The sequence below is a fragment of the Bufo bufo genome, chromosome 4 (genome assembly GCF_905171765.1).
Source record: "Bufo bufo chromosome 4, aBufBuf1.1, whole genome shotgun sequence".
In the NCBI taxonomy this organism is placed as follows: domain Eukaryota; kingdom Metazoa; phylum Chordata; class Amphibia; order Anura; family Bufonidae; genus Bufo; species Bufo bufo.
The window spans coordinates 618,884,162-618,911,121 of record NC_053392.1 but is presented as its reverse complement, the minus strand read 5'-3'; the positions used below and the strand labels follow the sequence as shown (position 1 = coordinate 618,911,121).

At 45.3% G+C, this 26,960-nt stretch overlaps 1 protein-coding gene across 1 annotated transcript; it reads right to left on the bottom strand.

The window, feature by feature from the left end:
* LOC120999675 (gastrula zinc finger protein XlCGF57.1-like) lies at window positions 1–24,204 on the bottom strand. Its single transcript, XM_040430689.1, has 5 exons — window positions 24,052–24,204; window positions 23,481–23,617; window positions 22,661–22,758; window positions 3,857–3,914; window positions 1–2,409 (listed from the first exon to the last, which is right to left on the bottom strand). The coding sequence occupies exons 1-5, from the start codon at window positions 24,060–24,062 to the stop codon at window positions 935–937; spliced, it is 1,779 nt and encodes a 592-aa protein (XP_040286623.1). The 5' UTR covers window positions 24,063–24,204; the 3' UTR covers window positions 1–934.
* Window positions 24,205–26,960: the final 2,756 nt, after the last annotated feature.

Below are 26,960 nucleotides of genomic sequence, written 5' to 3'. Positions count from 1 at the left end.
AAAGCTTACATCTCTTGGTTTACATCTGTAGCTCCTACACAGGCTGAAATCCTGCTATTTGTAGTAAGCCTGTGTTACGTCCATGGCAGGGAAAGGATTTATTGTGGTTTTGGAAGACACAATTTTTTATTTAATAAAACCTTTTTCTCCTTATGAAATCATACTGAGAAATTGACCACAACCTAAAACAATATGTTCCGCCCTTTTGACCTGTAAGATGACAGTTTTGCTTCAGTATTTCCATTATGATGTGTAAATGAAGTCAAACAGAATGATCCACTGCTTTCCCTCATCACCTTTAATCATAGCTCACAGGGAGTTAAACAGTGATCAGTGATCTCTGTTGTTCAAGCAGTAGTACAGCTGTGGTCCTGTTCTTGAGAGCACAATGCCAGTGCCAATGCGATTGCAATATCACAATAGTTTGGTGCAGGTCTTCTAAGTTCACTTCTGTACTGTACAAATACAACACAGATCCTCATGGAGTTGTCTGGTTTACCTTATTGATGACCTATACTCAGGGTAGGTCATTGATATATGATCATTGGGGGTCCGACTCCTGGCGAGTCTCCCATACGAGTGCTGCAGACCCTTCGCTCTTACATGCATGCCATAGACACTGCAGCATTAAGTGCAGTGTAACTACCACTGCTCCGCTCCATTCAAGTGAATGGAATGAAGCAGCTATTATTGCACTGCGCAATCCCTGCAGTGTCAATGGCATGCAAACAATGAAGGGACCGCAGTGCTTGTAGCTTATCGTCTAGGTTTCCGTGAGTCAGACCCCTGCTGATCTAATATTGATGACCTATCCGTATAGGTGATCAATATGGAAAACTGGACAACCACTTTAAGTTATACTACAGAAGAAAGGAGTAGGCAGCAGGTCCCACAATGAAGCTCCACATCTCTCACATGTCTTACAATTTGAACATTACAATGGCTTCTCTTCTGCGTGAATTCTCTCATGTTTAGCTAGACTTGATTTCTGACTAAAAGACTTTCCACATTTTGCACATAAATATGGCTTCTCACCTGTGTGAGTTCTCTGATGTCGAACAACACTTGCTTGACAGGTAAAACATTTCCCACATTCTGAACATGAAAATGACTTCTCTCCTGTGTGAATTCTTTGATGTTGTATAAGCAATGACTTCACATCAAAATACTTCCCACATTCAGGACACATAAATGGCTTCTCCCCTGTGTGAGTTCTCTGATGTGTAACAAGATTTGATTCCTGACTAAAGAACTTTCCACATTCAACACATGAAAATGGCTTCTTTCCTAAGTGGGTTCTTAGATGTTTCACAAGATGTGATTTCTGGCTAAAACATTTCCCACATTCTGAACATGAAAACGGCTTCTCTCCTGTGTGACTTCTTAGATGTTTTAGAAGCATTGATTTCACACCAAAATACTTACCACATTCAGGACACATAAATGGCTTCTCCCCTGTGTGAGTTCTCTGATGTCTAACAAGATTTGTTTTCTGACTAAAACATTTCCCGCATTCAAGACATGAAAATGGTTTCTCTCCTGTGTGACTTCTTAGATGTTTGTTAAGCATTGATCTCACCCTAAAATACTTCCCACATTCAGGACACATAAATGGCTTCTCTCCTGTGTGAGCTCTCTGATGTGCAACAAGATTTGATTTCTCACTAAAACACTTCCCACATTCAAGACATGAAAATGGTTTCTCCCCTGTATGAGTTCTCTGATGCCGAAAAAAACTTGATTGACTGTTAAAGCATTTCCCACATTGTGGACATAAAAATGGCTTCTCCTCTAAGTGGATTCTTTGATGTTCCACAACATGTGATTTCTGACTAAAAGACTTCCCACATTCAGGACATGAAAATGGCTTCTCCCCTGTGTGAGTTTTCTTATGTCTACAAAGATCTGATTTCTGTCTAAAACATTTTCCACAATCTGGACACGGAAATGGCTTCACTCTTTCGTGAGCTCTCCGATGATAAAGAAGAGATGATTGCTGATTAAAGCATTTCCCACATTCAGGACACGAATAAGGCTTCTCCCCTGTGTGAGTTCTCTGATGTCTAACTAGAATGGATTTCATGCTAAAAGATTTTCCACATGTCAAGCATGAAAATGACCTGTTATCTCTGCGATTTCTCTCATGCAAAAAAAGATTAGATTTCTTTTTAAAATGTTTCTCACAAGAAATCTTTTTCCCACATTTCTGCTTAGTTCTTGCTTTGCCAATCAGTAATTTCTTAGATGAAGGTTTCTTGTGACCAGTGGTATTGGTGGATAGATCTCTGCTGTGAAAGACTGAGGGTACATTAGGAGTTATTGAATCATATTGTGTGGTATTGTTATCTTCTACTTCATGATAGGAAGATAAATGGAGATATCCATAGGAGTCGCTCATCCAGTCTTCCACTGGAAAATGAAACAAAATTATATTATTTTCCCAGCTTTACTGAGACAATTGCAAGCTAGGAAATGTGATAACTACCATCTTAAATAACCTATTGGGGTATTGCTTGCATAAACACATTGAGCTAAACTGAGCTAACAGAGCCCTCTGTCCTCCTAAACCAGATGTTCAAGGTGCTAGATATATTTCTATACCAAAGGACAGATTCTGCAAAACGCCCTATAATGGAGCAAAGTTTCATGTCCTACAACATTTTCCCCACCACCTATTGGTGCAACGGGTCATTCTAAAACTACTTGTTGACTTGTTTTAGGATTCCCCTTGCCCTTATTGTCGGAAATAGGCGAGGCTCATCTATTCTCAGATCCAGGATTCCTTCAGGATCAAGATCTACCTGTGATCTTGGCTGCCTGGCCCTTGTTGGCAATTTCCTTCTTAGCTGGATCTCATCACTCTAGAAATCCTTTGGCCTCCTGAGATCTGCTAAACTGTCCTCACCAGCTGAACTTGCTGCAACATCTCCTGTGATTCTGGCTAGCACTGACCGAGGACTAGTTAACTTTTTTTTTGCAACCCTCCCTCTTGTCTAAGAGGTTCTCCCATTTTAAATTGCATTTGATCGGTCTTTAGATAAGTTCTACCTGTTCATTATTGTTGATGGTCTCGTGATATGGAAACCAATTTTTTAAAGTTACAAGTACTCTCATCCAAGCAGGTTTGGTTCGGTTATGGCCGTTTTTACTAGCTAGTTTGCAAGTTTCCTTCTCCCCTTATTTCTCTTATTATCATTACATGCCTTCACTTTTCCAGTTATTATTTCAACGGCTATCTACAGTTCATCTTTAGGACCAGGCCCTAATCTGACTGAATGCTTACATCCTGTACTTCTGATCTCCACTGAGAGGTGGGAACCTGGCTGCAAGGTCATATGAACAGCTGGAGCACTCTGACTCGAGCACTTTTGTTGCAAGAAATAGTGTTGTGCCTATAGCAGCAAACACTCAAGAGTCCTGAGACTTTTAATGTTTTGTTGCATTTTTCATGTGATGTGACAGCTCACCACCTTCAGCCCCCCACTGCACAGGTCACAGAGCATGCCCACATCACTCTTCCATAGAAGTCAATGTGCCACCTTCAGTTTCCCATGTCAATTCCTATGTTCGCACTAAAGCAAGAACAGTGCTAATACCCCCTACACAACATGTATCCCATGGGTGCACATACCACAGGTTCATTCTGAAGCGTCATTTACTTTCCAATCATTTTTGTGTTTGTGATTTTATCTGTCCACATTGTGTCACATTTTACCAGTGCCAATGAAGATCAAGGGATATTATGGCATTACATTAATTATTAATATTAATTGTATCATTAATGATTAAACTTCCTATCAATTGTCCCATTAATAAAGACATTCACAATCAGAAAAGATTGATGAAAGGCTCTTACCTTTCACAGTCACTGAGATGGGCTTTTCAAGTCCACTCGTCGTTTCACCAGAACTTTCCTGCAAGATGAAAGACATGAGAAAAATATACCCCGCTGCTAGTTTTTCTTATGTCCAGGCGAAAATCAAACACTTCTACAGACATGAATTAGAGATGAGCTAATTTCTTGAAATTCGTTTAGGGTCTAATTCGAACAAATCACTCCAAGTATTCTATTTGGGTCTGAATCGATTCTACCTCATTTAAAAGTATTTGAACTGGCCTGAAAACTGGTATATCACACTCTAAGGTCTCCTTCTCTTGTTTTTCTTTTTTTAGTCTTTTTTCTCTCTCCTCTGCCTTTTAAGTCTGTTAATATTAAATAATGTCAGAGTGACACTGATTGTGACTAGTCACAAACAGTTAGGGATATTTGGGTTTCAGGTGAAATTTATGGAAAACTTAAAAAGTTCACACTTCAGTGATATTATATCATGAAGTAGTGCTTTAAAGGCCATGTACACCCTTGGGGGCAATTTTTTTACTTTTTGCATTGTACTCATTTTGAGCTAAAAATACATTTTAAAAATACATTTTAAAAATTGGTCTTCTGTACAGGGCTGACATGCTCTAGAAGTATCCTTTGGATTTTCTGTCTTTTCCGTCATTTGGGGAGCTGACGGACTCCTTATCTCTGGTCTCTGACATTATAAAAACTCATTATAGCTCAGTTCTTATCTTACTGATAAGCAGGCTTGGACTGGCCCACAGGTGTAAAGGCAAATCCCCCGGTGGGCCCCTAGTCTGCCACCCACTACACAAGTGGCACATATAAAAAAAACTTGATTATTAAAGAAACTCCCCAGTTTATTATTATAGACACGATCAGAGCTGAGATGACTTCTAGGTATAGAGGAAAGCCACCAGTGTCCTCTTCTCTCCAAGACCTACCTGCAGGGACCCCCATATTCAATCATCTGGTAGCGTATTTCTGCTGTGTGAGCAGGTAATATTTTAATGTATCTGTATGGTGGGCCCCCAAAATAAATTTTACTGGTGGGCCCTAGGCACCCCATTCCGTCACTGCTGATAAGAATGGGGCTTAATATTGTATAGATTATGAGGGATTTATTTGTGTGAATCAGAGAAGGGTAGGTGATTGTATGTATTGTTCTTCATTAGTATGTATCTAGATCCTTTTGTCTTACTCCGATTCTTACAGATAAAGGTCTTGAAATATCCTATATTTCCCCAGTTGTCTCTATGACAGCACAAACTGAGATTACCTACTTCTGATAGGACAGGAAAAAAAGCACACAGAGAGGTGAAAACCCCACCCCCACCCCCTCATCGCCAGTGTTTTTCCTGTCCTGTCAAAGAAGGAATGCCAGAGAGGTGCTGGGAGCTCTTCTGGGTTCCCTAGTCCTTTTTTTAAAATTTTTTTCACCTTTTTCTTTGCACCCTGCTACGGTGGGGTGTCATCTGTTAGACCGGAGGTCGGTTCCGGGGTCCGGCTCTTCCCTCTTCCAGGTGCGGTCTATGCCCGGGTCACCCTCATTCATGGTGATCCCGGCGAAGTTCCCTCTGCGGCGGCCCAGGAGGGCTAGAAGCAGTGCGGTAGGGCGGCTGGAGCGACGCTATGACGCGCTTCCCTCCAGTCGCCAGGTGATGATGTCGGAAGCCAGGAGGCGTGGCCAGCATTGTGACGACACGTAGGCCGCGGCCGGCGCCAAATTCAAAAAGGGACGCCGTTTCGGACCGCTCTGAGGCCTCCACGGTTCACCTTACCTGCTTACAGCAATGCAAGTGGACAGGAGCTGAGAAGATGAGCGCCCCTACCACCACTGGCTCGGGTCCTGAGCCCCCTACCACTCTGGGCGGTGTGAGTAGTCTGCATATTTTCCCTGCAGTGGTTGACCCTTTCCTCCCTTGCGTGTTGCAGGGAGAAAAGGAGTCTACCTCCTCTGTTAAATCCAGACCCAGGAAGTGCGGGGTCTGTTCTAAGCGCCTTCCTTCCTCAGGGTCCAAGTTACTGTGTAAAGACTGCACCTCTACCTTGGTGAAGGCGGAGTCCTCTAGTTTTATGGAGGAGATCAAGACTCTGATCAGAACGGAGGTCCAATCAGTGTTGGCCGCTAGGGACCCCCCTGCCTCCCCTATACCCCAGCCCTGTCAGGGCCACAGACCACCCTCTTCCAGAAGCCTTGACTACTCTGGACTCGGCCGACTCTGTTTTGTCAGATGTGGGGACTTCTACTAGATCTCAGGAATTGGAGGAAAGTAGTGAGTACAGGAGATTCCTCTTTAACCCAGAGGATATCGAAGAATTGATCCGAACCATCAGGGCCACTATTAAGATGGAGGTCCCTAAGAGATCCAAGTCAGTCCAGGAGGGGATTTTCGGGGGTTTAGGCACAAATTGGTGTTCCCGATCAACGTCCAGAAGATGATACGGGCAGAATGGGAGAAGCCGGAGAAGGGTTCCTTTATCCCACGGGGCCTCAAAAGGAGATACCCCTTCGACAAAGCGGACTGTGCCGACTGGGAGGCCATTCCCAGGGTGGACGCTCCCGTTGCTAAAGTTGCAAAATTAACGGTTCTTCCGTTTGAGGACGCAGCGCAGCTCAAGGACCCTCTAGATAGGAAAGCCGAGAGTCTGCTCAAGAGAACCTGGGAAGCTACAGCAGCTCTCCTAAAACTGGGGGTAGCAGCGACGTGTGTGGCTCGTACACTCACAGTGTGGCTTGAACAACTAGAGCACCATATAGTGAATAAGGCCCCTCGGGAGGAGATCCTGGACAGTATTCCCCTTCTGAAGAAGGCCACTTTCTTCCTTGCAGATGCCGCTGCAGAATCGGTTAGGCTATCTGCCCGCACGGCGGTCCTGTCCAATACAACCAGACGGGTACTGTGGCTTAAGGCCTGGTCGGGCGACACCGTATCAAAAAACAGGCTGATATCTCTACCCTTTCACGGTCAATACGTGTTCGGGTCCGACCTGGACAAGCTCCTTGAGAACGCCACGGACCGTAAGAAGGGCTTTCCAGAGGACAAATCCAAGTCCAGGAGACAGTTTTTTCGGAGGCCCCAGCAGGATCCCAGGGCCGATATGAGGAGCCGCGAGGGTCACGGATTTACGAGAGGCGGGAGAGGAAAAGTTTTTTTCCTTAATCCCAACAGGGGAGATCCCTCTCCCTCTTCATCAAAACAATGACATCATCCCGGTCGGAGGAAGGCTCAGCTCCTTTCTAGGGGTTTGGGAACAAACCATCACGGATCCGTATATATTAGGCATCGTAGAACATGGCTACACTATAGAACTGGATTCCCTTCCTCCACAGAGGTTCGTCCTGACCAAGCTCACCAGGGGCCTCGAGTCTCCCTTATCCGAGGGCGTAAGAAACTTATTACGCCTGGGGGCAGTAGAAAGGGTCCCTGACGGAGAATTGGGGAGGGGTCACTATTCCCCCTTATTCCTGGTCTGGAAATCGAATGGCAATTTTCGGACGATCATAAATTTAAAACCCCTGAACAAACACATCACCTACCACAAGTTCAGGATGGAGACCGTCAAGTCAGCGGTGAAGCTCATCAAAAGGGGGTCTATGATGGCTACAATAGACCTCTCCGATGCATACTTCCATATCCCAATACAGGTTCGTTCCAGAAGATATCTGAGGTTCGCGGTGGAGCAAGGTGGGACAGTCCTCCACTATCAGTTCAAGTGCCTCCCGTTCGGCATATCATCGGCACCCCACATATTCACCAAGGTTATGGCGGATGTCGTAGCCTCCCTAAGCAAGGAGGGGTTAATAATCGTCCCTTACCTAGACGACCTGCTAATAGTAGCGGAAATCTCAGATCTCCTTCACAGACACATCCAAGTGGTCCTCTTGCGTCTCCAGAACTTGGGCTGGTTGGTCAACCGGGAGAAGTCCGACATGTTCCCAGACCATCGGAAGGTATTCCTGGGTATTCTCTTGGATTCAGCTCTTCAAAAATCCTTTCTCCCTCCGCTAACGGTACAGAAGCTGAGGTCAAGGGTCCTCCACTTTACCAAGCAGTCCCATTGCTCAATAAGGCAGGGCATGGAAATGCTGGGCCATCTCACCTGCTGTATCCCTGCGGTGGCCTGGGCCCAATTCCATATGAGACCCTTACAGAAGCTGGTTCTAAAACAATGGAACAGGTATCGATCTTCCCTGGACCAAGGGTTGTCAGTGTCCCGGGAGGTAATGGCTTCACTGGGCTAGTGGCTCAAGACCAAGAACCTGGAAACGAGAGTCCCATGGAGGCAGGAGGATGTGCTTTCCCTCACAACGGACGCCAGCTCTTGGGGCTGGGGGGCCCTCACGGCCTCAGAGACTTTTCAGGGGATTTGGTCCGAGGACCAGAGAAGGATGTCCTCCAACTACAGAGAACTCCGTGCGGTTTGGGAAGGCCTCAGGTCCATCCAAATACACGCCAAAAATCGCCAATTCTACAGTGGTGGCGTTTATCCAGCACCAGGGAGGAACAAGACACTGTCACCTCCAGAGGCTCTCAGACCGAATCTTCCTTTGGGCAGAAAAGAATCTACAATCCATTGCGGCAGTACATCTGAAGGGATCCCTGAATCTCCAGGCGGATTACCTCAGTCGGCAAAGTCTGGATCCAGGCGAATGGTCTTTGTCCCAAACCGCCTTCCAACAGATTCGGGATCGTTGGGGGAATCCCATCCTAGACCTGTTCGCATCAGCAAAGAATCGCAAGGTTCAGGATTTCTTCTCCCTCAATCGAAGAGACCCATGTGTGGCAATAGACGCCTTTACCCAGAGCTGGATGACTGGCCTAGTCTACGCCTTTCCCCCGATACCAGTAATCCCAAGAGTGCTCCAAAAGTTTCAGTCCGAAAGGTGCAGACTGATTCTGGTGGTCCCATTCTGGCCCAGGAGAAGCTGGTTCGGGCTCCTCAGGTCCCTCAGCCCGGAAGATCCCATCTTTTTCCTGCCGTAGGAGGGTCTTCTAACCCAGGGTCCCATACCGCACCCCAATACCAACCTCCTCAAGCTGTCCGCCTGGATTCTGAGCAATCCCTCTTGCTAGGGCTAGGGCTCTCTGAAAGAGTAGTTAAGACTCTCTTACTCAGTAGGAAGTCCAACACCTCCAAAGCGTACCTCAAGGTTTGGAGAAAGTTAGCCTCCTGGGGCGGAGTCAGGTTCAACCAGTCCACCCCTAATATCCCTCTTATCCTGGAATTCCTCCAGGATGGGTTGGATTTGGGTCTTGCTCCTAACACATTGCGAGTTCAGGTGTCGGCCTTGGGGGCCCTCTATAATACCAGCCTTTATGAGGTCCCCTGGGTAGATTCCTGAAAGCGGCAGATCGACTAAATCCCAGAGTCAGGAATATGGTCGCACCATGGAACCTCAACACCGTCCTTTTAGGACTGTCAGATGTTCCCTTTGAGCCTCTTCTCTCCCTATCTATTAAGTGGCTCACTCTGAAAACCATCTTCCTAGTGGCCATATCCTCCGCACGGAGGGTTTGCGAGCTCCAGGCTCTGTCCATACAGGAATCCTTCCTCAAGGTGCTAGACGACAAGCTAGTTTTCAAATTAGACCCCTGTTTTCTCCCCAAAGTGGTCTCCTCCTTTCATAGGTCGCAATATATAGTTATCCCGTCTTTCTTTCCTAACCCTAAAGACGAGCAGGAATCTAGATTCCACAATTTAGACGTTAGGCGTTCAGGTCTTCATTATTTACACGCCACAGAGGAGTGGCGTATCGACAAAAATGTATTTATCCAGTTTGCAGGTCCAAATAGGGGTAAGAAGGCAGCTAAGAGCTCTATATCCCGCTGGATTAGATGCACCATCTCCGAGGCCTATAAAGCCTCCAGAAAGGAGTCTCCTCCATCCCTTAGAGCCCACTCAGTTAGATCGGTCTCCACTTCTTGGGCTGAGAGAGCCTCTGCTTCGTTAGAACAGATCTGCAGGGCAGCTACCTGGAAGAGGGCCCACACCTTCACCAAGCATTATAGGGTGGATGTGTTTGCTGACGAGGACTTGGCCTTTGGACGTAAGGTCCTAGGTGCTGTAGTCCCCCCCTAAGTTACTTTGTTAGTTCTCAGTTTGTGCTGTCATGGAGACGACTGGGGAAATGAGTATTACACCCACCGGTAATCCGGTTTCATGGAAGTCTCCATGACAGCACAACTTTGTCCCGCCCTTGTTTTTTCTTTGTCAATAGACTATTTCGACGTTCTACCCCTTGTCCTAGTCCTGTTATAATACACTGGCGATGAGGGGTGGGGTGGGGTTTTTAACCTCTCTGTGTGGTCTTTTCCTGTCCTATTAGAGGAAGGCAATCTCAGTTTGTGCTGTCATGGAGACTTCCAGGAAACCGGATTACCGGTGAGTGTAATACTCATATCTTTACATATGCTGATTGGTAAAGATCAAAAGGTGCCCAAAATGTGTGAATAGGGACGAAGTGTCATAAAATGGTAAATTAACTGGTTAACCAAGATTCTGTTTCTGGGAAAGCCCACAGATTCTTGGATAACCGATATGGGGCGTTAACAGCTTTCAAGGGATAAAAGATCCATGCTTTGGGCCTAGGGGGAAGATGGAGGAAGAGAGGACAGGAGAGGGCAGAGGAGAGACGAGGATTGGAGGCCCATGTGTGGTAACTATAAATTATATTTTAAGGAATTTGCATTGTACGGAATTTTAATGTTGAGTTAAAGTAGCATATTATATTGTATCCCGGAATTTGTAACTGTAGTTATTCTTATGTGTATAAGCCTCGCTGGTTGTAATCTCTCTATATGTAATATTTATTTGTCTTTGTTCCACTGTAACTCCATATATACTCATCAATATTAACAACTGTAGTATACATTTTTCACACTATACAATATTTCTTTTTTTTTTTATACGCTCACTCTTGTGTCTCATTTATTGCATCAAACCTTCAAATCAGACCCAATAAGAGGGTGTATTATATATAGTATATATTTATATATAAAAATGTCTTACAAATGTCTCAAAAACTTATCACGTGGCCTTCAGCATCAATTACAGCTTGACAACGACGTCTCATGCTGTTCACACGGCGACTTTTTGTCTGCTGAGGCATGGCATCCCACTCTTCATGAAGCACGGCCCTTAGGTCATTGAGGTTCTGGGGTACACAGTTACGAGCCTCTACACGGCAACTCAGCTTATCCCATAGGTTTTCAAGGGATTTAGGTCTGGAGAAAGTGCAGGCCACTCCATTTGAGGTCCCCCAGTCTCCAGCAGCCGTTCCCTAATGATACAACCTCGATGAGCTGGTGCATTGTCCTCCATGAAGATGACATTAGGCCTGTGTTGTTTATGCAGAGGCACAATTACTGGATTAATGATGTTATTCAAGTAGTATGGGCTTGTCACTGGACCATTGACAAAGTGTAGGGCAGTTCTGTATTGACTAGACACACCTGCCCACACTAACACCAGTGGCTCGCCTGGTGACAACAGTGGCTGATGCATAGCACTCTCCTTGACGTCTTCAACATCGTTGGCGGACATCATTTCTGCTCAGCGTGAATCAACTTTCATCAGTGAACAGCACCAAGTCCCACTAGTCCCTTATCCAGCATAGATCAGCGACAGAGGTCCTGTGTTGTTCATGCAGAGGCACAATGACTGGATTAATGATGTTCTTCAAGTAGTATGGGCTTGTCACTTTACTATTCACAAAGTGTAGGGCAGTTCTATATTGACTAGACACACCTGCCCACACTGTAACACCACCATCACCAAAGGCTCATCTGTGGCTGATGCATGGCGCTCTCCTTGACGTCTCCAACATCGTTGGTGGCAATCATTTCTGCTCAGCGTGAATTGACTTTCATCAGTGAACAGCACTGAAGCCCACTGGTCCCTCGTCCAGCGTAGATGCTACCTGGCCCATGCAAGACGATGACGCCTGTGCCTGGTGGTGTAGTCAGGTACCCTTGCAGGTCGCCCAGCACGCAGACCATGCTTATGTAAACAGTTTTAAATGGTCTGACATGACACTTAATTATCTCTCACCTCTCTTAACTATGCCTGGAATTGTGTGGCATTCATCATCTGGTTCCGCAAGGCATTGTTCACAATCAAGTGGTCATCAGTGTGGGATGTGGCCAAAGGACATCCACTTCTATGACTTTCTGTGACTCTTCCATTCTCTCTGTATTTCTGTTGCAGCCTTCTGATGACACTCTGTGACACTCTAAGCTCAGTGGCCACTTCCACCTCAGAACATCCCGCTTGAAGCCTCGCAATGGCGAGGTACTGTTGATGAATTGTTAGGTGTAATCTTGGTCTCATTATGTCAAAATGTTTACAGCATGATGAGGAGGACTGTTTACATACCAATTCTAATTGAAGCAGGAAATTTATTGGGCTATTCATGGATCAAACACCTGCTGTGAATTTTGCCGTTAAGCTCCTTGTTAGAGAACAGCAAGTTGTGCAAAAAGCACTGAAACATTGAACAGTTGGACATGTGCATTCAGAAGTGTAGGGAAGGTCATATTAAGTTCAGCTGTAAAGGTTAGAGTGCATTCTCACAAGCCAAATAGCCCTAACCTTTTGTGAGTAGTGTATATATAGCTATGGGTAAATGCATTATTGATGGTGTTAAGAAACAGTCTTTTGAACCCCTTCCTGACATATGATGTAATAATACATCATAGCGGCAAGTGACCATTTGACGTACTATTATGTCATGCTGATAGGACGGCAACCCGGCAGTCACTGACAGCTGGGCCCCTGCTGTATCAACCGGCATCGCTGTAAACGCTGATGCTGCCGAACTAACCCTTTCTAGGCAGTGGTCATAGATCGTGTTTGAGGCGGGTGAGGGATCTCATCAGGTCCCTATGCTGTGGTGACGGGGACCCTATGGGTGAGAAGGCAGCCCGATGCCTTGCAGAGACATCGGGACCTGCCTTCTGTGGAAGCCTAAGAGATTCAGTCCCAGGCGGGGTCTCCTAGGCAAATGTTATTATATTACACAGTGTAATACACTAACAGGCAATGCAATTACAATACAGATGTGTTGTAATGCATTCCAGAGGGGTTCAGACCCCCAAAAGTTGCAGTCCCAGAGTGAGACAGAAATAAAGTAAAAAAAAAAAAAAGTGTTTATAATAAGGGATGAGCGAATCGACTTTGGATGCCTTATCCAAAGTCAATTTGCATAAAACTTCGCTTTATTACTGTACGGAGCGGGAGTATTAGAATATATTGGCTCTAATGAGCCGAAGTTAGCACTTTGCGAAGTCTCGCGAGACTTTGTGTAATAACTTTGGTAATTCATTTTTACCTTGATACAGAAGTCGGGTTTGGTTCCAAGGAACCAGAGTATTAAAACTAAGTTTTATGCGACTTGACTTCGGATGAAGCATCTGAAGTCGATTTGCTCATCCCTATTTATAATTATAATTTTTTTTAATTTTAAGTAAAAAAAAAATGCATATTTCCCCTGATTTTATAATGAAAAATAGAAAAAAAACAAACAAACACATACATATTAGGTATCACCGCATCCGTAACTACCAGCTCTATAAATATTTCACATAATCTACCCCATCAGATAAACACCGTAAAAAAATAAGTAAATAAAAACGGTCCCAAAATTTTTTTGTCACCTTACGTCACAAAAAGTGCAACACCAAGCAATCAAAAAAGTGTATGCCCCCCAAATAGTAACAAACAGTCGCCTCATCCCACAAAAAATGAGCCCTTACATAAGACAATCGCCCAAAAAAAAACAAAAAACATTTCTCTCAGAATGTAGGGACACTAAAACATTTTTTTGTTTCAAAAATACTTTTATTGTGCAGTGCTCCAGACTAAAAAAAATAAACAGGCTCCTAAACTGAAAAATTTGAAAATATTTATAATTATAATTTAAAAAAAAGACAGTAATGAGCAGGCACTACATATTAGGGGTGTCACGATACCAACATTTTTATTCGAAAAAAAAAAAAAAAGAAACACCATTCCGCATTTTATGGAACGTCCAGCCCATAATAGAACAGTCCTATCCTATGTTTTGGGGGGACAAGGTGACACGGTTATTTTTTTTTTTCTTTTACGACGTTTACAGCATAGGAGATATTTTTAATATTTTAATAGTTTGGACTTTTCGGACGTGGCGATATGTAATATGTTTATTTATGGTTTATATATTATGTAAGTAAAATTGGGAAATGGGGCGATTTATACTTAATATTTTGGTGTTTGTGTTTTTTGAAACTTTTTTTTTTTTTTTTACACTTTTTATTTACTAATTATTAGCCCCCTTAGGGGCTACAACCCTTGTCCTATTCACCCTAATAGAGATCTATTAGGGTGAATAGGACTTCCCACTCTTCCTGCTGCCCTGTGCTTTGTGCACACAGCAGCAGGGAGATTACCATGGCAGCCAGGGCTTTAGTAGCATCCTGGTAACTGATCGGAGCCCCAGGATTACACTGCTGGGGCTCCGATCACAACTGCCACTGCACCACCAATGAAGAGGAGGGGAGGGGACCCTGTGGCCACTGCCACTAATGACTATTACTTGGGGGGGGGGGGGGGGGGCGCACTGCCCCACCAATGTTTTTAATACTGGGGTTGGGGGGCGGGTGCTGGTTGCAGAATCACATAGTCAGCACCCCTGAGGGGTTAACTGCCGCGGATCGCTGCTACCTGTCATAGAGGTCGGGTTGCGGCTATGTGATTCTGCAGCCAGCACCCGCCTTCGGTATTGAATTAATGGGTGAGTTAACATCATTGGTGGCGCAGTGGCCACAGCCCCTCCTCTCCTCTTCCCCCCTGTCTTTTCATTGGTGGCAGTGGCATAAGAGGGAGAGACTGCTTCCTTCTCACCTGTGCTGCTGAGCGAACGCCTGCACTGGGGCGGCGGGGCAAGGAATTATTGGCTCCCATGCCCTGCCGCAATATTCAGCTACAGCGTGGCAGCCCTGTCGCAAATAGCAACAAGACTAAAAAGTCTTGTCGCCATCTGCAAATTTTAAGGCGCATTGGTGACCATTTTGGTCGCCATCTCGAGCACTGTTGTGCAAAACTTAAATGAAAAAATTTATACATATTAGTTATTGCCACATCCATAACGACCTGCTCTATAAAAATATCACATAACCTAACCCCTCAGATGAACACCGTAAAAAAAAAAGAAAAGCCAAAAAAGCTATTTTTTATCACCTTACATCACAAAAAGAGTAATACCAAGCGATTAAAAAGTTATATGCAACCCAAAATAGTACCAATAAAACAGTCATCTCATCCTGGAAAAAATGATCCCCTACATAAGACAATCGCCCACAAAATAAAACTATTGCTCTCAGAATATTGAGACACTAAAAATATATATTTTTTCAAAAATGCTTTATTATGTAAAACTGAAACAAACAAAGTAGTCATATTTGATATTGTTGCATCTGTAACAACCTGCTCTATAAAAATAGCACATGATCTAACCTCTCAGATGAACATTGTAAAAAACAAAAAATAAAAACGGTGCCAGAACAGCCATTTTTTGGCTACCTTGCCTCACAAAAAACATTATATATAGAGCAATTAAAAATCATATGTATCCTAAAATAATACCAATAAACTGTCCCCTTATCCTGTAGTTTCCAAAATGGGGTCACTTTTTAAAAGTTTCTACTGTAGGGGTGCATCAGGGGGGCTTCAAATGGGACATGTCTAAAAATCAGTCCAGCAAAATCTGCCTTCCAAAAACCATGCAGCGCTCTTTTTCTTCTGCGCCCTGCCGTGTGCCCATACAGCAGTTTACCACCACATGTGTGATTCATGTGCCCGATTTATTTTGAGAAAGCTAATGTTTTGTAAACTTGTGTAGGACAATTTTGCCTTCTTGGGTGTGAAAATGCCATCTGCCATGAGGAAAACCCTAATCTTGCAGATCAGTTTTGTGTGTTGGCCTTGTGGAGAAAAACAGCCATACATGAGTTGCTCGCACAGAGCTAGCGGCAGCCAAACTTGTTTTCAGTGGCATCACCAGTTCCCGAGCTCATCAAAACAGAAGTAGATCTGGCCCTGGCACCAATTTTATGACATTCTAAGCAGTTTAAAAGAAAACATAATGTGGGCACATGAAGCAGCAGCAGGCACAGTATTGGTAGAAGCTACAGGATGGCAGTTTTATAGGAGAAGCTGGACAGGGGATTTGTTTGCTATAGAGGGTGGGTATGGAATGAATCAGTCAGAGGTGTAACGTGAATCTAATGCGGAATATGAAATAGGCCCACCATCTACCGTGTGCAATTTATTAATATTGGTGTCTTCTAATGTGGAAGCGAAGGCTGCACACCCCTGGCCAAAGATGTCTGCACGTGTTGGTCTGGACCAAATGGAGAAGAAAAGGAAAGTGAACAACTAAAATCAGTGGGGACGTCACCTGTGAGTCATGGATTTGCATTTGTTCGGCCTGTGACAGCTTTTAGTAGACCGAAAGGTCACTTTAAATTAGTGGTTCTCAACCTTTTCTTGTCAAGTACCCTGTAGTGTCAAGAAGTTTGAGCCGAGTGCCCCCAAGGAAGCGAATTGTCATAAATGGTAACCAAATAAGGCTGTTCTCAAGCAGGATCTGTTCTGAGCCTCTGTCAGCAATTCCTTCAGATTTGACAGAAAGAATAGTGCATCATGCAACACTAATCTTCCTGTCAAAATGACAGACACCACATTAGGATCCATGATGGGTGGTCGTTACGTTTTAAATTACATTTCGCCCTACCAAACTTACAGGAGAATACAGCACCACATACCTCTTACATCCACAGATGTCTCCTCTGACGTTCTCATAGTTTGTCACACGGAAATCTTAGATTCCTACTTTTCCATCATCCTCTCACCTTCTCAACACCCTATTCTGCCACCCTCACTACCTGCTATGCTCCCCAATACTATACTACAGAAACAGATAGTCCCACTGAAAATACTAGTACCACACAGAGAGAGCCCCATTAAATAATTATTGCCACACAAAGTGACCTAAAAAATGATTGCACCCAGCAGATAATTCCCCTGACAATAATAGTGCCGTAAACATAGTGTCTCCCAAAAATAATTGTGCTAAGCCAATACTGTGCCACGGTGCCCCTCACAGTAACAGTGCACCCAAAAGTTCCACCAATAATAATAATTCTCTCCCACATTGCCCTTTGTAGTAATAGTACCCCAAAGTTAAATGTCCTACATTGTGCTCCAGAAGTAATAATGCCCCCATAGTGCCCATACTAATAATCATGTTCCCCAAGTAGTAATAAAGCACACCAAAATGCTCGCCTATAAAGTCTCCAGTAGTACTAATGCCCCCTATTGTGCTCCAGTAGTGATAAAGCCCTCCATAGTGTCCTTCAGTAGTTTTAAAGCCCACCATAATGCCCCAGTAGTATTAAAGCCCCCAGTGTGCTCCAGTAGTAAATGTGCCCCCTTATGTGCCACAGAACTAATAATGCCTGCCTATAAAGCCCTAGTTGTAGTAAAGCCCTCATGTGTGCCAGTAGGACACACGCCCCCTTATAGTGCCCCCAGCAGGGTTGCACCAAGTATCGAAGTCTCTATACTTCTTCGATAGTTTGGTACCTGATTCGATACCGGGATTGGCATTTTTTCGCTATTGTCCAGCTTAGTATTTGTCACTATCAGTGAACATGGTGCGCGCAAAAATCAGCGCACACCATGTTCTCATAAGCAGCTGCACAGTGGAGAAGAAGGGAGAACGTCCCTCCCTCCTCACTGTGACACGGTCAGCCACAGCCACCAATAAAGAGATTCGGTGGCCCGATGGGGGAGAGCCAGGGAGAGAGGGAGGGGGACGAATAGGAGGGCAGGAGAGAGATAAACTCACCTTGGTCCTCAATGCTGATAAGTTAAAGGACCTTTGATGACGTCATCTCTATGTGACTGAGAAACATCCACTTGTTACTGTTCATGGGGTGATGACATCATCAGAGCTCGTTTAACCTAAAACAGCCAGGAGGATCTTTATGCAGGAGAAGTTTCCTGCTGTTTTTACATGTAAGTGCCTCATGCTGTGTGCCCGTATTAATGTAAGTAGGGTCTTATTACCTTAGTACTTCTATGTGCCTCACATTAATACAGTCCTGATCAAAAGTTTAAGACCACTTGAAAAAATGGCAAAAAATCCTATTTAGCATGGCTGGATCTTAACAAGGTTCCAAGTAGAGCTTCAACATGCAACAAGAAGAAATGGGAGTGAGACAAAACATTTTTGAGCATTCAGTTTAATGAAAACAACGAATAAACTGAAACAGGCTGTTTTTCAGCTGATCAAAAGTTTAGGACCACACCTCAAAAAAAAAACTAAACCCCCCCCAAAACAGAAATCCAACTTCCAAACATGAACTCAGTAATGAGTAGCTCCGCCGTTGTTTATCACTTCCAAAATTAGTTTCGGCATGCTTGATGCAAGCATTTCCATGAGGCGAGTGGGAACATTTCTCCAAGTGGTGAAGACGGCCGCACAAAAGCCATCTACTGTCTGGAACTGTTGTCCATTTTTGTAAACTTCCCTTGCCATCCATCCCCAAAGGTTCTCAATTGGATTTAGATCAGGGGAACACGCAGGATGGGCCAAAAGAGTGATGTGTTTCTCCTGAAAGAAGTCCCTTGTCCTGCGGGCATTGTGTACTGTAGCGTTGTCCTGTTGAAAAACCCAGTCGTTACCACACAGACAAGGGCCCTCAGTCATGAGGAATGCTCTCTGCAACATCTGGACATAGCCAGTGACCGTTTGACGCCCCTGCACTTCCTGAAGCTCCATTGTTCCACTGAAGGAAAAAGCACCCCAGACCATTATGGCGCCCCCTCCACTGTGGCGCATAGAAAACATCTCAGGTGGGATCTGCTTGTCATGCCAGTAATGTTGGAAACCATCAGGACCATCAAGGTTAAAAAAAAAATCATCAGAGATTAAAACTTTCTTCCACCTTTGAATGTCCCATGTTTGGTGCTCTCTTGCAAAGTCCAAACGAGCAGTTCTGTGGCGTTCAAGGAGACGAGGTCTTTGAAGACGTTTTTTGTTTTTGAAGCCCTTCAGTCTCAGATGTCGTCTGATGATTATGGGGCTGCAGTCAGCACCAGTAAGGGCCTTAATTTGGGTCGAGGATCGTCCAGTATCTTGACGGACAGCCAATTGGATCCTCCGGCTCAGTGCTGATTACATTTTTTTGGGTCTTCCACTTGACTTTTTTGTTCCATGACCCTCAGGATCATTTAAGAAATTCCAAATGACTGTCTTACTGCGTCCCACCTCGGCAGCGATGGCGCGCTGTGAGAGACCCTGCTTATGCAGTTCAACAACCCGACCACGTTCAAAAAGGGAGAGTTTTTTTGGCCTTTGCCATCACAACGTGTGACTACCTGACAGAACATGACAATGAATCCACATCTTTGCACAGATTTGGCCTTTTAAAGGCATGACGTCCAAAAATTTGGATCAGCTGAAAAACAGCCTGTTTCAGTTTAATCGTTATTTTCAATTAATTGAATGTTAAAAAAAATGTTTTGTCTCACTCCCATTTCTTCTTGTTGCATGTTGAAGTTCTACTTGGAACCTTGTTAAGATTTAACAATGTAAAATATGATTTTTTGCCATTTTTCAAGTGGTCTTAAACTTTTGATCAGGACTGTAGTAACAGTGGCCCCATCATGTACCTCATATAATGGGCTACATGGAGGTTCAAAATTAATAATGCCACGTGCCTCACATTATTAGTAACCCTACTATGAACATACTCACATAATGGACAACATGGGGTTAATGTGAGGTACATGATGGGATTACTTACTATTAATATGAGGCACATGGACGTTGAAATTAATAACGCCATGTACCTCACATTAACATTAACTCGTTGTACCTATTTACATAATGGACAACATAGGGTGTAGACGAGGTACATGATGGGATCATTTACTATTAAAGGGGTTTAGCCGACCCCCATAATGCCTGGGCACCACATACAGGTTATACTTACCCTAAGGCTAGGGAGGCTCATTCCCGTTGTGGCCTGCTATTGGCTGACTGCTGCCAGAAGGGGGGGGGGGGAGGAAGCTGGTGGCACCGCCAGGAAGGGGGGAAAGCTGCTGGCACCGCCGCGGGGGGGGGGGAGGAAGGTGCTGGCACCGCCGGGGGGGGGGAGGAAGCTGGTGACACCGCTGGGGGGGGGGGGGTGAAGCTGAAGGCACCTCCGGGGGGGAGGAGGAAGTTGGTGGCACCGCCGGGGGGGGGGGGGGAGGAAGCTGATGGCACTGGATGGGGGGGGGGGAAGCTGGTGGCACCGGGTGGGGAGGAAGCTGATGGCACCGGGGGGGAGGAGGAAGCTGATGGCACCGAAGGGGGGGGGGAGGAATCTGATGGCACCAAGGGGGGGAGGAAGCTGATGGCACCAGGGGGGGGGGAAGCTGATGGCACTGGGGGGGCAGCGCCAAAGGGAACTGGGGGAACGGAGCTTATGCACTTGGGCTGATCGCACGGGGGGGGTAAGGGTGTTGGGGACTGATGGCAGGGGGTCTGATGAGTTTTTAAGGAAAACAGTCTATTAATTCATTTTTTCTTATTAGATTACTAGAATAATCGATAGACTACTCGCTTTCTAAAATAATCGTTTACTGCAGCCCTAATGTGAAGCACATGGTTTTATGAATTTAGACTTCCATGTGCCTCATTATTAACTGACAGAGGTGCAATTAAACATCCTTTACCTTCTACAAAAACACTGCACACTGGTATTGACAATATACAATGGCATATCAACGCAGTAAAATGCATTGAGTAAATTGATATTATATATTGATGCAGTACAACGCGTTAAAGGGAACCTGTCAACGGGATTTTGTGTATAGAGCTGAGGACATGGGTTGCTAGATGGCCGCTAGCACATCCACAATACCCAGTCCCCATAGCTCTGTGTGCTTTTATTGTGTAAAAAAAAAAAACGACTTGTCAACGTGGTTGCTGCCAGGACGTGTGGTTGCTGCCAGGACGTGTGTAACATCGGCGCATGCACGAGATTACAGTGCACAGCGAAAAAAAAAAAAGCCAAGGAGAGGAGTGAATAATTAACAGCGGGGCGGCGCTGGGATCCAAGAGAAGGAGAGCGGCTGGGCACCAACGGCCGGAGGGACAGCCCCTTGGGCACGTTATGAAGGTAATTAGCAGATAAATAAGAGCGATTTTTATTAAAAAAATGAAAGGACAGGCAGGGGTAAAACTAGTATATTTTTAATTAAATAAAGGAGACAGATATGATGATATGAATAGCTCAGTATCGAAAATCTGTTTTTTGAACTCCTGGATTTTGCCGGTTTGCGGCCTGCTTCTGACCTCGCATCTCGTTTATGGACTTTGCCTGTTTGCCGCCTGCCTCTGACCTCAGACTTCGCTTACTGATCTTTCTTGATCGCTGTCTGTCTAGTCCCGGATCCTCCTGGCCACGCACGTCCCCTCGGTGCTCGCACCGGGTACTCTGACTTCCTGGTCAGCTGCCACTGACTCGGGGACTGCTCTGGAGTGGCACCTGACAACTATCCAAACGGCTTAAGCCTATCCTCACCATCAGAGGCTCTAGTGAAGACCAGGTAGTTACGTCCCTGCAGAGTACAGCCAGTCAGTGGCGCAGTGGGTCCACACCCGATTGCATAACAAACACACTGTGCTGTGTTGAACGGCTTAACCCCTTTCGGACACAGAGATTTTCCGTTTTCATTTTTCACTCCCTGCCTTTCCGGAGCGATAACTTCTTTATTTTTTGTTCACAGAGCCGTATGAGGGCTTGTTTTTTTTGTGGAACAAGTTGTACTTTCTAGTGGCACTATTTAATATTGCATATGATGTAGTGGGAAGCTGGAAAAGTTATAGATGCACCGATTACTACAGGATGATCGGGGAGCGGTGAATACAGCTCTTCCTGTAATTGCTCTGTACTCCCCGCTTCCTGGTCTTCTCCTGAAGGCTCTGCGCGCTGTGCTGTGACCTGCGCACAGCGTGAGGACGTCAACATACTCTGTGACCTAACGCTGTGCGACGTCGGGTCAAAGCACAGTGCAGCAGGAAAAGCACTGAATCATAGGAGCAGTAGCGGCATCCAGAGCAGGAGAGGTGAGTTGATATATTTTTTTTTGCCTTATTAACATTGGGGTCTCATATGAGGTCTGAATGGGGATCTTAGTGACATGGGGGTCTGATCTGAGGTCTGATGAAAAATATTTTTATTCTTATTTTCCTCCTCTAAAACGTGCGTCTTAGGCCTCATGCACACAACCGTTTGGGTCCGCATCCGAGCCGCCGTTTTGGCCTATTACTACTATGGGACGCCTTCCCTGATTTCAGCCAGGGAAAAGTGTTCCTGCCCAGAAAGCGCGTGCTTCTGGGTTTTTTACCTCTCAGACGCCGCGGTCACATTTGAACACAGCATCTGAGGGGATTAATGTCTGTGAACGGCATTATCACTGATCACAGACATTAGACCGTATGTCTGCTGTATGGAACTGCAGGCACCCCGCGACTATGGCGCCCGCTTTGCTCAAGAGCGGGCTCCATCTTTAAAGACCGGGCCAGCGCCGTACTAGTGCAGCCCTGGTCAGGAAGAGGTTAATACAATCTTTTATGACACCAGAAACCATTTGCAAACAACAATAACATGAAATACAGAGTACAGTATACTCCACTGCTGCTGGGGGGGGGGGGGGGGCAGTAGAAAGCTCCATTACATCAGTCTATAGAGGATTTGTAGAAACCTCAGCTTCACCTACCTGATGATCCAGTGGGATATTTGGTTTCTCCTCTGGACAGTCCTGGGAATACTGAGGACTGGGACATCTCTCTGGTGGATTTCTCTGACTGGATCCATCTGTAGGAAAAACACACAGCGACTGAATACATTGTCTATGTCCAGTGATGAGTGAATCTGTGATGGTGGCCGGTCCGTGGCTGCTGACATCTCCTTGTTCCTTGACGGCCGTTAGAGCGCTTACCTGATTTTCCGCTCCTGTAGTCCATAGTTGTTGACATTTCAATGTTCTGTCCACTGTGTGCTCATCTGTGGCCAGCTCTTTGGCTGCAGTGGCTTTGTCCTCCTGTAGGGCATGTGCTTCCTCTGGTTTTTAAAGGGCCAGCATGTGTGGCCCTAATCTGTCCACTCTATGGCTAGCCTCCCTGGGATAGTTCTAGTTGCTAGTTTCCGGCCAAGGAGCTGCACTCTTAAGTTCAGTTGCACATTTACTCACCTCTGTCTGTTCGTAATACTGACCCTGTGCTGCCTGCCTTGATCTTTGCACCGTTTACTGCATTGTGCAAACGCTCCCTGCCTTTGCTTGTCTCGTACCTACAGTTCTGACTGATCCCTGTGGTTTTCAATGGTTTCTCTTGATCCTAATTGGTCAGCAGCCACTGAACAGAGACTACTTCCAAAGGTAGTGGTCTGGTGGTTCCCCTGCAGTGACGTCCATATGGATTAAAGGGCAAGTGCTCCTTTAGCAGTAGCCCCAGCCAAATCTGTGGTATGTAGATCTAAATCCGCACTCTAATTCAAAACTGTTCTCCCCTCTACAGTCATGGAAGGTCTCCTCTTACCCGGTGATGTGAAGGACTGGTGATTCTCCATCATGGCGTCCTTGTACAGATCCTTTTGTCCTTCTAAATACTCCCACTCCTCCATGGAGAAATAGACAGCGACATCCTGACACCTTATAGGAACCTGACAACACAAGGATACAAAATCAAAAACAATAGGGGGACTCAAGGTGAGAATACCTTACCGAATAATGTTGTGCAAATCCAGGCACAACATTAGGAAATGGCATGGTCTCTCCTGTAGAGAGGATAGGTCAGGCTGCTCCGCTTGTTCGCCAGGATCCTCCAGATGGAATCCGGAATACGCATAGGAACATGTTCACTCAAGAAGGAGCAGAGAAAGAAAACCTAAAGCGCGCTGCTCTGCTATCTATAAAATTATTAAAAACATACATACAACACTATAAATAAAAGGCTAGCTACGCGTTTCAGTGGTGTCAAGGTGAAACGCATAGCTAGCCTTTTATTTATAGTGTTTTATGTATGTTTTTAATAAATAATTTTATAGATAGCAGAGCAGCGCGCTTTCGTTTTTCTGCTCCTTCTTGAGAGAACATGTTCATAACACAAGGATACAGTCATTACCAGACCCCTCCCTTGGCGTTATTGTATAATGTCCCAGCATTCCCAGCAGCGCTCACCTCTCCGCTCAGCAGCTCAGTGATCCTGGTGGTAAGTTCTAGGATCTTCTGCTCATGTATCAGGGAATGAGGTGGAGGCTCGGTGATGGGGCTCTGGGTCCTGCTCCATCCTCCTGACACACGGGGTGTCACACACTCACCAGACGACTTCTTCACTACTGTGTAATCCTGTGTATGGGGAGACGCCGATCACTACAGAGATTCTAAGAATCCTTCACCTTTCCAGTCATTTCCCTGGTTTATTACTAGAGATAAGAGTGATGTTATGGGAGACTCTCACCTCTCCAGTTATCAAGGAGATGATCTCCAGGGTGAGGTCTAATATCCTTGCAGCCATGCGGTCTCGGTCCTTGTCCATCCTTGGTGGGTCATTGATGGAAAGGACCATGGTCTTTCAAAAGAAGAGAGTCCTGAACCTAAGAAACCTGAAGGAAACATGGAGGACTGAGAGCAAAATCACATCTGGAAGAACATCTTACATCAAGTAAAGTGTCTCACAAATTAAGATTAACTTCTCTATTGAGGTGTCTTATACATACCAGACTGGTGACCATAATAAATCAGTCAGCCGGCCTCCTGCTATACAGTGAATACAGTGTTACACAGGATACACATCGCAGTCTACCACATACAGCAGACATTTCTCATCTTTTTTTGACTGTAAATGTCTTTATTAATTTGATGACTGATAGGAAGTTCACAGACACTTGATCTGACATGCTTTCTGCAGCCTTTAAGAATCTGAAAGTTTTCCAATGTAATAACTTGCATTTGTTCTCATGATTGTGTTTAAAATGTACCTGAGTTTTCAAAAAGGTTTGGATAATGGCAGTGCGTCTTTGTATAGTCTGCAAAGGAACTGTTATGTTTGGCCATACCTAAAGTCTCTTTCAGCCATATTATCTCATTTCAGCTGCACAGCTAGATGCATGTCACTCAGAAGCAGGGGGTGTCTCCCTTCTACAGATACTGTATGCAGTGACCTCACTTCCCACAGTTTTTTTTCTAAGGAGCTCAGAAAGCTGATAAAGAGGGATAAATCACACTTACAGAAAGGCAGGAGGCTCCTGTGATCTTCAGAAGTTTTGTAGAAGCAGTTATTTTATCAGGGTCAGGATCTCAGCCGGCTCTGACACCCCCCACTTCCTCTCATCCGTCTTCTGGGTCTGTTTTTACCAGGGACGGATCTTGTCTGACAACAGAAAGTGGACTGCAACTTATTTTAAAATTGGGTAATGTGAAATAAAAATTTGGATCTGTTTCTATTCGCTTCACAATGTCTGCACAAATGTGCAATCATTTCTGGTGAGGAGTGAGAAGTCTTGGAACGGTCACAGCGAAAAATTTTCTCATATGAAAATCATTGTCCAAAATTTCTGATTCGATATTTACTATTTTTGCCATTGTTTGGACATTGATTCTAGAGTCGTTTATGATATGGAGGAGAATCCTAGTGGTTCATCATGTTCTCCATCCTCTAAGCTGCCATCTTTTGTGCCCCTTAAACACACGAGACATGCAATTTTCCTCATAAACCTCAACATCTGAAAATATTCACTTGCAGTCAATATCACAATCCGTTGCTTAATTTTTTTTTAACTCAACATTTTTTTGATGAACGTTATAAGCAACTTTGTTTCAATTGATGTGTAGAACTAAACTAAGGCTACTTTCACATCAGTATTTTCCTTTCCGGTATTGAGATCCGTCATAGGATCTCAAAACCGGAGGAAAACGCTTCAGTTTTGTCCCCATTCATTATCAATGGGGAAAAAATGGAACTTAACGGAATGGAGTGCATTCCGTTCCTTTTGGTTGCATCCCCGTGCCGGACACAAGTTTTTGTGTGGTCATGGGATACCGATCAAGATGGATCCAGCATGAAACACAATGTAAGTCAATGGTGCTGTGTCCGTTTTCTCATACACAAAAGAAAAAGGATGCCTTACAATGGTTTTAGTGCCGGATCAGTCTTGGTCATTTTACAGTTGAAGTTAAAGTAGTTGTGCAGGCAGTATATACTGATGACCTATCCTCAGGATAGGTCCTCAACATCTGATCGGTGGGGGTCCGACACCTGGCACCCCCGCTGATCAGCTGTTTATAGAGGAGGCGGCACTAAGGGGACAGCACCATTGTGAGGGGGCACTAAGGGGCAGCACTATTGTGAGGGGGCACTAAAGGGCAGCACTATTGTGAGGGGGCACTAAGGGGACAGCACTATTGTGAGGGGGCACTAAGGGGACAGCACTATTGTGAGGGGGCACTAAGGGGATAGCACTATTGTGAGGGGGCACTAAGGGGACAGCACTATTGTGAGGGGGCACTAAGGGGACAGCACTATTGTGAGGGGGCACTAAGGGGACAGCACTATTGTGAGGGGGCACTAAAGGGCAGCACTATTGTGAGGGGGCACTAAAGGGCAGCACTATTGTGAGGGGGCACTAAGGGGACAGCACTATTGTGAGGGGGCACTAAGGGGACAGCACTATTGTGAGGGGGCACTAAGGGGACAGCACTATTGTGAGGGGGCACTACTAAGGGGACAGCTCTATTGTGAGGGGGCACTACTAAGGGGACAGCTCTATTGTGAGGGGCACTACTAAGGGGACAGCTCTATTGTGAGGGGCACTACTAAGGGGACAGCACTATTGTGAGGGGGCACTAAGGGGACAGCACTATTGTGAGGGGGCACTAAGGGGACAGCACTATTGTGAGGGGGCACTAAGGGGACAGCACTATTGTGAGGGGGCACTAAAGGGCAGCACTATTGTGAGGGGGCACTAAAGGGCAGCACTATTGTGAGGGGGCACTAAAGGGCAGCACTATTGTGAGGGGG